Source organism: Anthonomus grandis, chromosome 22, assembly GCF_022605725.1.
Source record: "Anthonomus grandis grandis chromosome 22, icAntGran1.3, whole genome shotgun sequence".
Classification (NCBI taxonomy): domain Eukaryota; kingdom Metazoa; phylum Arthropoda; class Insecta; order Coleoptera; family Curculionidae; genus Anthonomus; species Anthonomus grandis.
Window position 1 is genome coordinate 21228161 of NC_065567.1, and position 14120 is coordinate 21242280.

At 30.1% G+C, this 14120-nt stretch overlaps 2 protein-coding genes across 8 annotated transcripts in view; one reads left to right on the top strand and one right to left on the bottom strand.

The window, feature by feature from the left end:
* Nucleotides 1-5810, top strand: part of LOC126748276 (protein qui-1) — a 174913-nt gene extending 169103 nt beyond the window's left edge. For all 6 annotated transcript variants that reach the window (XM_050457392.1, XM_050457390.1, XM_050457389.1 and 3 more), the window contains one exon: nucleotides 4558-5810. In XM_050457392.1, the coding sequence (XP_050313349.1) occupies nucleotides 4558-4632 (75 nt within the window). In that variant the 3' untranslated portion in view covers nucleotides 4633-5810. The remainder of the gene's footprint in view (nucleotides 1-4557) is intronic.
* Nucleotides 5811-5879: 69 nt separating this feature from the next.
* LOC126748278 (probable elongation factor 1-delta) lies at nucleotides 5880-10559 on the bottom strand. 2 transcript variants are annotated; one of them, XM_050457395.1, is made up of 7 exons: nucleotides 10491-10559; nucleotides 10247-10344; nucleotides 6987-7061; nucleotides 6650-6731; nucleotides 6344-6595; nucleotides 6048-6289; nucleotides 5880-5994 (listed from the first exon to the last, which is right to left on the bottom strand). In XM_050457395.1, exons 2-7 carry the CDS (start codon nucleotides 10328-10330, stop codon nucleotides 5956-5958), a joined length of 774 nt encoding a protein of 257 aa, XP_050313352.1. In that variant the 5' UTR covers nucleotides 10331-10344; nucleotides 10491-10559; the 3' UTR covers nucleotides 5880-5955. The 2 variants fall into 2 exon arrangements, with proteins under 2 accessions (XP_050313352.1, XP_050313353.1); XM_050457396.1 differs by lacking the exon at nucleotides 6987-7061 and having other exon boundaries at nucleotides 10491-10557.
* Between the last annotated feature and the right edge of the window lie 3561 nt (nucleotides 10560-14120).

The following is a 14120-nucleotide window of genomic DNA, read 5'->3' on the forward strand; positions in this document are numbered from 1 at the left end:
GTAACTTTGAAATTTTTCCAGTTAAAGCCAGTTTTATAAGAGAATCTATGACCAAATTTATTCTCTGTTTAATTTAATAGAGCAACATAACTAATTTCTAAAGTAATAATCATATCCCTTTAAGTTATGCATGATTTACATGAACTACCGACTTTTCCTGCTTTTTTATGAAAGTCACAAACATAACCAAATACCCAAGTCGCTTATTTTAAGTATTTTTATACACTTCCTACAACACGACTCTTAAGTGTTTATGAACAAGTAATTTGACATGATGAAAAATCTAATTTGGGATTAAAAAAATGTACATTTGAATAAGATTTTCCTACCTGTGAACTGAGAGAAATAGTATTCATAAATAAACTACAATGGGTTATATTGCTCCAGGGTCTTATTTCCTTTCTTCCCTCGTTTTAGGTCCTCAGCTGTCACGTTTCTGGGTCAAATGGAAAAGTTAAAATACACCCTTTTGTGCCTGAGTAAAAAGCTCAACAGTGAATAGTTTGTTTCAATTTTTAGCGACGCTCCCTTTATAGCCTATAGCGGGTCATTTTTGTTCTCAAAAAAGGTCGGCTCCAATTTTAAGTTTTAATTAAAAAACAACACTTTTTTGGATTTCTGCATTGCTTAATTGAATTTTAGAATGGAGTTTCAATGTATTAAAGCAATGATTGCATTGAACATGGTTGCTTGAACGGTTTTGTGCCATATGAGTTATTCAATATTTAATAGCACTATAGAACCAAAATTAAAAATATTTTTTTTATCCGGATTTCATGTGCAAAAGCATAATGATAAAAAAAAATGGAAAAAGAATCATCTCTCATTCCCAATGTAAATGCTGTACGCATGAAAATAATTTATCACATTTGAAAAACCCCTTTCATGAGTCCCTAATTAACGAACTTTTAGGGATAAAGATTCATTTATTATTTTTGGAAGCCGGTAAATAAATATTTATAAAGTTTGTAATTATTTACCAGGTGTTTTTCCTAATATTTTAATAAATATTTGCAATTGGATCTTCTAACATTTATTAAATTATTTGTGTTGGAACTTGATATTATCAATTTTTAATGCTTTTAGTCCTTACTTTTATTTTACTATTACAGAAAAAAATTGCACTTAAAATTTGCTAAACTTTCCTCAGTTTTACTCAATAGGGTGGAACTTTTATATTTTAAAAGCAAACGAAAACCCGCTAAAAGGAAATGTGTTGATCTTATAAAATGGATAAAGATTGCGGGTTAGTGGCGCGTCAAAACCCATATTTCACGGGGGATAAAAAAAAGAACGTAATTTTTAAGTGTTTCCATTCTACGTTTTATTCGTTTGCATAATTGGATACAGGACACTTGGTAGGAAAGGAACTTTTTTCCCCTAACATTTATATATTTTTTTCTTATAAGGGCGAATATCTTGAAATTGCCTATGTCGCTTTTATATGAAAGAAAAGTTAACAACTCACTTTACAACTCAAATAATCCTCGAGCATGGGTAAAAAGTTTTCTTCTAAAATTCAACCGATAAAGTTTCTTTTTCTTTAGCAGATTGTTACACTTCCTTGAATATTTAAGTGTTTTCCTTTTTGGCACGCAATTTTATCAATGACCTGCCCGAGACAGATGACCTAAAAAATAGAAAAAATATAAATGGCTTGTAATGTTTTAGCTGGATTTTTACAAAATGAAAATTTACTTACTAGTTTATAGTAAGTACTTATAATAGAATTGTTAAAAAAAAAATATATACAAAAACTGCAATGAATATAATATATTTATGAGTTATTATACTTTACATGTTTGTTTCCTATAGCACACAGATATAAGTCAAATACAATGCAATAAATTGCTTACGGGCTTTTAAAGTAATAGTTTGTACCATATGGAGATAGCACCGTTAAGTAAATGATAAGAAAAAGGTTTCCGATAGGATATATAGCACTCTTATCCTATTCAAAAACTGATGGATATAGAATGAAATCAAATCTCTCTGGATATAGAACCACTTTGCCTTTATTTGTTAAAAACAAATAGGTTATATCCTTGATAGAGATCGTTTAAATATACCACCAGTCTTATTAATATGCATGTGTTTGTTTACTTTACAAGCTCAGATTCTGGAAGTTTTTTTGAAAAATGAAAATCAATATTGTCATAAACACATTCAGAAGAAGAAAAAATGAAAACAGTTCTAGGATTGCTGAATGTTTTAAGAAAATTTTAACCATGCAATAAGACATTTATTTTTTAAGGAACCTAAAACCCAGAGCAATGAGATATTTGGATTCTGTGATCATTGCAAAAAGGTCATTTTTCTATATTCTGGTGACATCACTGGATCAACTGAAATTAGGGCCGTAGTGTTTTATCCAAGAGAGTCATTCTATTGTAAGGATTGTTTAAATAACGTGAAGTAGATTTTGGGTCTTATGAACTCTACTCATAAACATTCTTGTTCTAATTTGTAAATCAGTGGATGATAGATCTCTGCTTGCAACAAGGTGAATCTAATCTATTTAGTCAATATATGCCACTTTCCTCTTCAGATGTTGAATTGCTCATCGAACAGAGACAACAATCTTTTCTATCTGAGTATCTAAGACATACCGAGTTTTTCCAGGCATATGACGTGATTTTGCATTTTATTCCAGGCATTTGAAATTATTTTTTACGTCTTTGAGGAGCTAAGTATATTTTTTTTAGGCTCTCCACTCAGTCGAGTGGTGTCTGGATACTCCCTAGGACCCTCGCCAAGTGTGAAAAATATGATAAAGAACATAATACACTTCTTCTAAAGAGTTGATGCCAATCTTTCATGGCAACCCATAGAAGCAAACTATCCAATCTTTCTTCTACTGTCTAGAAGAAAAAATACTGAAGACTGGATATTTTACAGGACCTTCTTCAGTTTTTCAGGTATTTCATATCATTTCAAAGCGATTTTCAATAATATTCTCCAAGCCTTTGGATTATTTTTTTAAAATCTTATATCTAGAATTTAGCTACCTTGTTTTTTCAATATATTTGACGTGATTTTTCATTTTATTCCAGGCATTTTATGTGATTTTTTAGGGATTTGAACTATTTTTCATTTATTTTTGGGATCTTAACATCATTGTCTATGACTTCCAGGGATGACAGTCTTTTTTAGATGACTATTTGCATTAATTTGGATTTTCTGTCAGGAATTCGATATTATATTTTATATTATCCAGAAATTTGAATTTTTTCCTCAGATCTGCCAGACTTGGTCAGTAATTTTGCATGACTTCCAGGAATTTGACAGTAGTTCTCTATAAGTTCCAGACATATTTTTAATTTTATTCCGGGCGTTTGTAATAATTGTTCATATTCTCCAGGCATTTGACATGTCTTTCAGGGAACTGAAATATAATTTTTACGCATTTGGATTTTCAGTTTTCGTCGATTTCTATTGACTTCCAGGCATTGAATATGATTTTGCACGTTAAATAATTTTGCATTTTATTCTAGACATTAAACTCTAAAGCTCTAAATAACAAAAGAAAAAGCGGTGCCTGGAAGAAATTTTCTAATTGCCTGGTCGAAAACTGTTATTTTCTTTCAGGTCTAGATACTCCCATAGTGGCATCAAATAATAAAATAAATATTAAAAATCGCATAGGTATTTAAAATATATTTAAAGAACATTCAAATTCAAAATAAGCTTTATTGTTTCTAACAAAATTGTTTTAAGCAAAGCTAAAAAAATATGTACTAATTAAAAGAGTCAAATTAAAACTGTCCTGTTCTAATAAACATAACACAACTTACAAATAATGGTGCTAAAAAGGTCATACATTTTTTTTTTAACAATTAATATACAAAAAATTACAAAAAACAATATAAAAAAACTTGCAGTCATACGTCAACAAAATACCTAAAATAAAAGTACCAATACTTTTAAATATTCTGGATTATTTTGAATTTAATAATATAACAAAAATTAAAACAATTTTGACACAGAAAAAAGATTATATTTGCAACTAGATTACCTGAAATTTAAAAAAGTATAGGACAACTCTTTAAAGTTAATGGCAAAAAATTATTTCACTTATCGCTATAAAGTCTTTATTCCAACTTAAGCGTTGTGTCAGACAACTCTTAAAAAAAATTAAGAATTGTTAGTTTAACCAGATCATCTAATATAGTTTAAAAAAAAAGCTTCGATGAGATACGGCTTGACCCGTTATAAATCAATAAATATTTAAGACTGCTTGGAACCTTGTCCGAATGTTTATTTCCAAATATTCAAGGGATATTTGATAATATTTTCTATATATAAGGCAGAAATGTTCGGTTGATTTTTTTTGAACGTTATTCGTACCTATCTCAAAAACTTTCCGACTTTTTAGACAATTTGTCAACGGAGGTCCGAAAGCCTCTACATTTATGGGTTTTGAAACATCAGCAGACATATTGGACATAAGTTTAAATACTTTCTTTTTTTTTCCACAAAAATCACCGTGACGATTTTCGAATATTGTAGAAAAAAACTGATTTAATAAAACCCTAACAAATGTATTGATTTTTTCAGTCGCTTTCAAAGCAATCGTCTCTGGCGGAGTCTCAGATTTCCTCATCCGACGAAGAGCACTTGGATGGATCCTAAGTTCAGCAGCATTCCTAATAGGCCAGTGGTAAAAAAAAAGGCTTCATTTTTACGAATAGTTCCAGTTTTATCTAATGTAGTAGATTCTCCTCTTGGTGTGATTTGTTTTTTGTTGCACGCCACTGGATTGTTTTTTTCTTTGTTAAATGGCTGGTATTCGTTTTAGGACATGACCTGAAATTCATATATATAAAACGAAAACTCAAGCCATGTAGTAATAGGCGCATATTTAGCAAACAAGAAACTTTTTAAATGTAGAATGTCACTACTTCTAAAGCTTTTTTTCGAATTCTTAGGAACTGTACAATGTTAATTGAGCTGCATTTGATAATCTCTTTCTATCGAAGTGCTTTCTATGACTGTTGTTTAAGTCTATAGTATAAAAATTTAATTGTTATTTTTTACATTGTTGTTGAAAATAAAAGCGCGAGCTTAAAGACTACGAGGAACAATAAATTTTAGTCACAAACATTATTTTTTTGCAAAACAGGAGTAAATCCGCTTACTTTCCTCTTATTCTCTTTTCAATTTATATATACCTAAGTAAGATAAATGTAAGGATCATTCCATTTCTACTCGAAAATTCTTATACTTAACTCTCGTGGTGTTTAGTTTTAATTTATTGCCCTTTAAGATGCTACATAAATTTCAAAAACTCCACATATGTATGCTTATACATAACTCACAAACTTTTTTAAATTCATGGACATACAAATAGCATCTTAAACGGTTATATCACGAAAAACTTATACTCACGATAAATCTTTAAGGATTTAAAACGATACATGTATAATGAATCTTTGAATCTCAAAATACTCGTTTTAAAATAAAAAAATGTTATTGTTAAAAGCCTACAATTTATATATTTTTATATTTAAGTTTATACTAAAAATTTTTATATATAAAACTGTTATTGGCGCTGTAAAAATTTCACTTGGCACGCGCCCTTTTTGTTCAACCTTTCCTATACGCTCATGTCAGATTTTTTTTTTGCGTAATGTGGGCAAAACTCCATCCCTTATCTACCCCTAACTTTGTATTTAAAAAACTCATTTACTATTAAGCAATAAGTTATTAAATGTTATAATCATTTTAGGGAAGAATAAACGGCAGTATGTAAAAGTCGTTATATGTGTCATAGATATTTAGTGTCCCACATGAAATAAAGCGTTTAGAAACCATAAGAGTGTCTTATTTCATTAACACATATTATACTTCCCTTTGTTCCCCAAATCAAGAAGCCAAACTGAAGACAAAAATCCTTTATTAATGAACATATTAAAAACAAGAAAAAAATCAATTAATTTTTTAGTACTGGACAAATTAAATCTTGTTAAAGGCAGCGATGTCCACGCTTTGAACCTGAAAAAATGCATATAAAATATCACAATGCACAAAGTTAAAAATTCTCTTACAAAATCTTCAATGGCTTCAATTTGTTCCGTTAACCAATCAATAGAGACTTTGTCATCTTCAACAACTGATGAAATTTGGAGCTTATGAATACCATAAGCCAAAGGCACAAGTTTGGAAGTTCCCCATAAAAGACCATCAGCTTCGATTTTCCTAACATGTTCCTCCATTGCTTTCATATCAGTTTCATCATCCCATGGTTTGATATCAAGGATGACATTTGATTTTGCTATAAGAACTGGTTCTACAAAATAATCATGCATAAAACGCAAATTCATAATGCAGTTCAATTAAGTACTTTTTGATTTTTTGGCAGCATAAGCAGCCAATCTTTCCTCCCTAATTTTGGCAGATTCAGCTGATTCCTCATCGGAATCTGAAGCAAAGAGATCAACATCGTCATCCTCTTCTTGTTTGACAGTCTGTTTTTGAACCTGTGGTTGTTGTTTTAAATTTATTTCATGTACTGGTTTGGATGCTGGAAGGGTACTTTCTAGGGATGTCACTCTTAGGGTGAGTAAGTCCAAAGTCTTAAGGATATCATTCATAGCTAAAAGAAAAGTAGCTTAACGCTTATAACTGCTAAATAATCAATGGCGCTTACCTTTTTCGCATTGTACTACTTTTTTCTCTATAAACTTAATGGCATCTACATCAATGGATTGTGAAGCACCAGTAAGGTCCCTCTGAAAAAGAAAATAGTTTTCACTTAACTGAATTTAAACAACATCAAAAATACCAATAATTAATAAAAAATGAACAGAGTAGACCAGTAGCATTAAAAAAATAATTAATATATTTACAAGCTTCATTCACTTTATTATGTAAAGCTATGTTAAAATATTATTTTAAGATGCCATCTACACAGTGCACCTTTCTTTATAGAGCAACAAAAGACTTAGTAAAGCAGATCCTACTTATGAAAAACAAAACTTACTCACAGAAAATGTATCCCTACTTTCAATTAACTTCTGACGTGTTTTGGCTACTTCTTCAGCTAGTGGTGTTAAGGCTGCCTACACCAGAAAAAAAAAACTATATTTAATCTTTTTTTCATTGAAACAAATTTCATTCATAACAAAATCTAAGACTCCCTATTCATTAATTTTTAATCAATTTTTAAACAGAAAAGTGTGTTAAAGTAAAGCAGATTTAACAATAATATTCCATCCAATTAACAATTCATCATAATCTTAAAAATGACCAATAAAAGTTTTATAATATTAAAAATAAGTAGTAGTTTGAATGGAAGATCTTCTATGTCATTAAGGGTTAAAAAAAATATTACTCATTTTTTTTCTTTTCAACACTTTTATTTAACACTCTTAGCCACTTTACTGGTCTTAACTAACACTTTACAATACTTCTAATATCACTATTTTATTACAAGATATTCAATATTCCACTAACTAGACCTCAAGGTTCAACACATACATAATTAAATACACATATATAAATGAATATTTTATGTGTTACTCTGATAATTATATTGTCAGCAAGTAGAGGTTGCATTACATTGAGTTTCTTCCATTGTTTTATTAAATCTCTGTCATGTGCTCCAGGCATATACAGTTTTGTTCATGTTTTATCAATTCCAGACTGTTATGAATTTTGGTGGTGAGAATGATGAAAACCTTTCAGGCAAATGTTTCAAATGCAGTACACAGTAATGAAATACGGCAACTAGACAAAGCTGAAAAAAGAAGTACTTAATGCAGTTTGACAAAAATAGTATTCATATTGGCATAACAGTATAGGATAATATAACATTAAAGTTGATAATTTAGAGGACAACATTTATAATAATCTATAAATAATAAAGTTCTTACCTCTTGTGAATTCCTTAATTATATGAAGTCATCTAGTAACTGGTATGCAGTGATGGAATTTTACAGGTAAACTTTGATTTTTTATGTCTACGCGTAAATTATTCGTAGACAATGTAAAATATGGAAACAATGAATCGAACATAATACCCTTATTTTAAATTTTTTAAACCTCTAGTATTTTGAAGAATAGTGGAAATAGATCATCCATCACTATTTGTGCAGATTGTTAATAATCGCAGCATCTCCTTCACAAATTGACTTGGGTTTTTTCCAACTGGGGTGATATACACACTCCACAAAATGCAATAGGTCAACATTTGACAGATCAAAAAAGTTCCATGCTTATTACCCTTTAAAAATAAAAAGTGAGAATTTTTTGAAGAATACTCGGAATTATTTATTGAGTGAATTTTGACTGCTTTTCTTACTTTTAAGACTTTATTTATCTTTTTTTATGTAAAAAATACGAATAACGAATTTTGACTCAAATTTAACTGAATTTGGTTAATTTTGAAAGTTCATTTTTGGTTTTTGCAAATAAATTGTTTTAAACAAAATAAAACTTTTACAACAATTATGTTGTTTACATTGTCTACTTCCGGAACTTTGTTTACATTAATACATTGTCTACACATAGGCAATGGGGTTTAGGCCAAACAATAGAGTATTTTGCCTCATATATTGTAGTTTTAAAATAAAATTTTCTCTAAAAGTGTACCATTAGGTAACAGGTCGGGGACAAATTTAAGGTTAGAAGAAGAAAATAAGAAAAATTGATCTATGCTTAAATATGATTTTGGTAAAGGTCTAGTTTAGAAACTTTCCTGAAAATGGCTTCTAAAATTATGGGAAAAGGTATAAAATGCATGTTATTCCAACTTAAACCATCTCAATTCAACCTAGCACAATAAAAGCATGTGTAAAAATTTTATTGAGAATTTATATTACTGTAAAAAATGTAATGAATAAATTTTTTCCTAATATTCCTAAAATGACATTATAGAAACATTTCCTCACATCTTATTATATCTACCTTATTTTCCCATCATTTTAAGTGTGGTTTTCAGGAAACTTGGGCTGGGTTTATAATTTTGGCTACGATTAAAATGTACAAATGTCAAAGTTATTATATACATTATTCTCAAAAGATATTACATCTTCTTAATAAAGGTAAGTTAAGAATTACAAAAATAATAAAAACTAAATACTTTGCTTACTGTCTGGTCAAACAAGTAATGAAAAATAGGCAGTAAAGATTAAAATAATAAAAATACTAAAAGAAATAAGATAAAATAATATAAGGAACTACAAACTACTACAGTAATACTTATTTACTCTGTAATAAGCCTTATGCCTTATCAGCTAAAAAATGCTTTATCTTTTTCTAAACAGTTTTAGGGAGGTAAATTTCCTTAAATACAATGGCAAATGAGTATAAATCTTAATGCTCTCTTAATGAAACTTTTTAAGTATTGTAGGTAGATTTTTTCAGTTTCAGTTTCCAGGATATATGAACTATGAAGAGTGAAAATATTTTCCTTTTTAAAAAGTGGTCGGCAATGCTTCCCATTCTTGGCGCCACAAATATACCTTACAGCATGCTTCTGAAAATATAGTCCAATAAAGTATGATTGGACCTTCCCCAAAACCAGATTGCGTACTCCATGACTCAATAAGAGCAAAATAAACTAATCTGTGTAAGGAACATCCAACTGCAAACCATACAAACTGCATGATAACCGAATGGAAATTTATTTGAAAGAGCCAAAATGTAGGATTTTAAGTTCAGTTCAGAGTCAATGATTACAAGAAGAAACAGCACCCAATTGAGTATCCTCTAAATGATAAAATAGTTGTCTTTGACAGGTTTAAAACTATAAACATTTTAAGCCTTTGCCCATAATTTTAAGTACAATTTTCAGAAAAGTTGTGAAACTAGACCTTTACTGTACTTTTTATTGTTTATAAATAAATTTTTTTATAAAAAAACTAGGAATTTACTGATATTGATTCACATTTAATAATATAGCAAATTTGAAGTTAACATAAAAATTATTCTTAATACTAAGTTGACAAATCCTCTCACTACCTCTTCAAACACTAATAGTTAAGAAAAAGCCATGAGTCTCGTTCATTGGAACACTCAACTCCATTGATTTGCTTTGTATTTTCTTATTTTGAAATGGTAAGTGTTGGAGATCATTTTAACAATGCCAGATTGATTTTGTACGAGACCCAATGAATGTGGGAAAATATTTAAGCAAGTAATACCTTTAATCTTAGTACTATTAAGATGTGGCCAAATCAAAGCCCTAAGGCCCCACTGTGGAAGACAAGAGTCTTAGTAGTATTAAAAGGTAAAAAGTACTTACTCTAGATAGGTTTTCATAATAGCTACTTTCTGCATCATCGTAGATCTTTTTATTGATCCAAACTTCTCCAACTAGGTCTTTCATGATTCACAGCAGCCCTAAAATACGGTTTATAGGTTATAATTTCTCGCAATTCAACTTATATTAAAATGGAATTGCGCTGTTTAATAGGTTACAAATAGCAAACTGAAGGTTTTTTCATTGTTCCTGCTGTGTGAATAATTGAGTTTTTGCCAAATCTTACCGAAAATATGTGAATTTTAATGGATGAGCAGCGTGTCACTCGCCTGCTGTTTTTAAAAGAAATAAGAGAAAAAAAAATCGTTGACGTTTGACGGTTTGTCGTTTGACGTTTTCAAGCGTACTTGGAGTCAGCCATCATAAATGATCTCTAAAGCCTCGTACACACATATAACAAAACATCGTATCGTAATACAATTATTGTATCATGTCTGAACGGTTCATCGTAACAGCGTAACTCCGTAACATCGAAACATCACTGTCGTTTCATTCTACTAGCCTATAATTACGTTTGCCACCACCGTCTTTTTTGTGTACCTTTTTTTTTAAATTTAATATAACAGTGTATATAAATATATGTTGCTGCAGCAATTTTTATTATTCCTTCTTCCATACTACTCAACTACTTTAAATAAATTAAAATAGTAGTGGAACAAGATAGAAAGATTGAATGTTCTGCCAGGTTATACAATGCTTTGTTACATGATAATATATCGGAATTCCGAACTTCGCTGCGTAACAAACAATTGTTGCGTGACGATGTTACAAAAATGTACTAAAATATATATTATAAATATCACCATAATGCCCCCAACAAACAAAAATGGCATGTTGTTTTTGTCTATAGAAAAATAAATGAAAAAATAATAGACGATCGTTATTCTATTCCAAATATTACACAATATTTTACTACCCTTGATCTAGAAAAAATGTGTTTGTCGTCGAATCTCAATAAAAAAAACAGCGTTTCCTGTAGAAAATGGACACTATGATTATCTCAGAATGCCTTTTGAAAATGAATAACTTGGCGTTTTGCATTCTATGGAAGAAAAAAGCTATTCAAGTGCAAGCGTTATTTAATGACGATTTCGATAGGCGAAATGAGTTTTGTCAACGCTTGCAAGACATGTGCAATCTAAATAATAATTTACCAACTTAAATATTTTTTCCGATAAAGACACGTTGTTTAAATTTGTGTGAACAGACAAAATTGTCGATATTGGGCAACAGAAAAGATTTACAACAGATTACCACCAAAAACTAAATGTGTGGTGTGGAATAGTGCACGGAAGAGTAATAAAGTAATTTTTCTTTGAACAGACTGGGACGGGACAAGCGTATGTCTATTTTCACTAATTTGAATTAGTTCCAGCATTACTAGCTTTTTATCTAAATCCATTCGACCCAGACTATTCTAACGAAAAACTAATTTTCCAACAAGATGGTGCGTCTCCACACTATGCTGTCACAGTGCGTATATTTTTGGATCAAACTTTCCCAATCGGTGGATGGGATCAAGGAGAAAGGACCCATCGAAAGGCCTGCTAGGTCGCCTGATCTAATACCATATTCTAACGAAAAACTAATTTTCCAACAAGATGGTGCGTCTCCACACTATGCTGTCACAGTGCGTATATTTTTGGATCAAACTTTCCCAATCGGTGGATGGGATCAAGGAGAAAGGACCCATCGAAAGGCCTGCTAGGTCGCCTGATCTAATACCAATGGACTTTTTTTGTAGGGATAATCAAGTCAAAGTTACTTGTTAATAGGCCAAATAATCTAAACGACTTGAAAGAGAGGATTCGCAGAGAAATGCATGCCGTAACTCGGGAAATGATTGAAAATATGCAACGAGAGTTTATTGATCGCCTTGGATTTTGTCAAGCCGTGAATGGCAATTGCATTTTGAACATTTAATTTAATTTTTGTTATTTTTTTATTTGTTACATGAATCGTGTTTTTTTTTTGATAACCGATGATTTGCCCGATGTTTTTGCAAAAAACTCATCGCTTAATTTTAACAGAACAAAAAATAATGAATTAACATTAAATGAATTTAGGCATAACTTTTGCGATGCACTGTTTACAATAATTCCATCGTTATTTCAAAATATTCCTACTTGGCACAAGAAGAAGATGGTATTCAGTAGAAAAACCTTCTGCTGGCTCGAGAACTTTCCTTGAGACTGTTGTACTACTGAATTATTGAACAAACATTTACTAATTAGCATAGCATATCAAACTAAATTAATTCAACTCATTATTGTCAACAAGTCGCTGATAGATAGTTTCTGATTCTATCTATCAAAAATACTCAAATATGACTACTTATGTAACACCAGAAGAACCAACTCTAGTTCAAATCCCTACAAATTATAAGGTTAATGTTTAACGACAAAACCTATTCAAACAATGACCAAATAATATATAGGAGGAAAACCTTTGGTATTGCCAGAATTCCAACTGCACAAATCAAAATCTTACACGATCGTAATATTAGTGGTTATCCAGAAAAGGAAGATGATTCCAAGATACCAGAAGCTCAAACCTCTATAATATGTTTGCCTTTTTTATACTTTTTAAGAATAAATAACTTTTTAGAAAGTCGTTGTATTTTCAATTTCGTGTTTGTGACCCAATATCTTCAATATTGCGGAGGGTTGTTGGGTAGGGTCAGAAATAAAACAGAAACCTGTTTACCTAAATGTCGACATTTCGACTTATATTAAGTCATCCTCAGGACACTGAAATGGATTCAAGTAATTACAGAGATAAAACAAAGTAATTTCAAGTACATAAAAAACACTATTAAAATAAATGTTCTTTAAGTTACAAAAATTAAAACAACAAAAAACAAAAACCACGACACAGTTAAAATTACATTCAGGTACAATCCGTTAAAAAAAAATTTTTATAAAAAAAAAGAGTATAAATTATTTTTTTTTTCTTTTTTTTTTTTTTTCTTTTTTTTTTTTATATACATTACACCTCTTACCTAAGTCTAGGTTTCTTAAGTTATAATTAAAATAGGAGCGTAGAGTTATTTTTAACATGAGTTAAATTGTAGGTGTTACTGTGGGCAAACTAGAATCAACAATAAGCCAAGAAACAAATGTTTTTATTCTTCCGAGCGTTTATTTATTTAATTTTTATGATTCAATGTTATGTTGATAAGTTAAGGATTAGTAGATAAGGAAGATGTATGTATCTATACGTTCAAAACCAGAAACTTAATTTGTTAATACACTGTGTGATCTAAATTTCACATCTGATGATGAAGTCAGAATAGCGTTCAAAAATGAAAATACCATCAACAAATACTTCTCAAAACTAAAAGATAAAACACCAAATGAGTTACAAAGTGGCGTGGTTTATAAAATACCCTGTTCTGATTGTCAAGGTCTGTATGTGGGTCAAACGGGCAGGTACTTAAAAACCAGAATTAGCGAACACGAAAGAAGCGTAAAACCAACGAACTACGCAGCATCTGGGAAGACTGCTCTAGCAGAACACTCCTTAAATCAACAACACCAATTTGATTTTAACAGCACTCGGATCATTGGCAGAGAATCAAATTATAAAAAAATAATTTTACTAGAAATGGTTAATATAAAAAAGTATAAAGAAAGCATAAATAAAAAACAAGACAGCGATGATCTAAATGCAAGTTACTATAATTTAATTAATTTACTACCAAAAAGATAAAACTAAAACATAAAATTAATTTTTGTCAAAGAGTGTATGTCCCAAATTTAGATCACACAGTGTATTAACAAATTAAGTTTCTGGTTTTGAACGTATAGATACATACATCTTCCTTATCTACTAATCCTTAACTTATCAACATAAC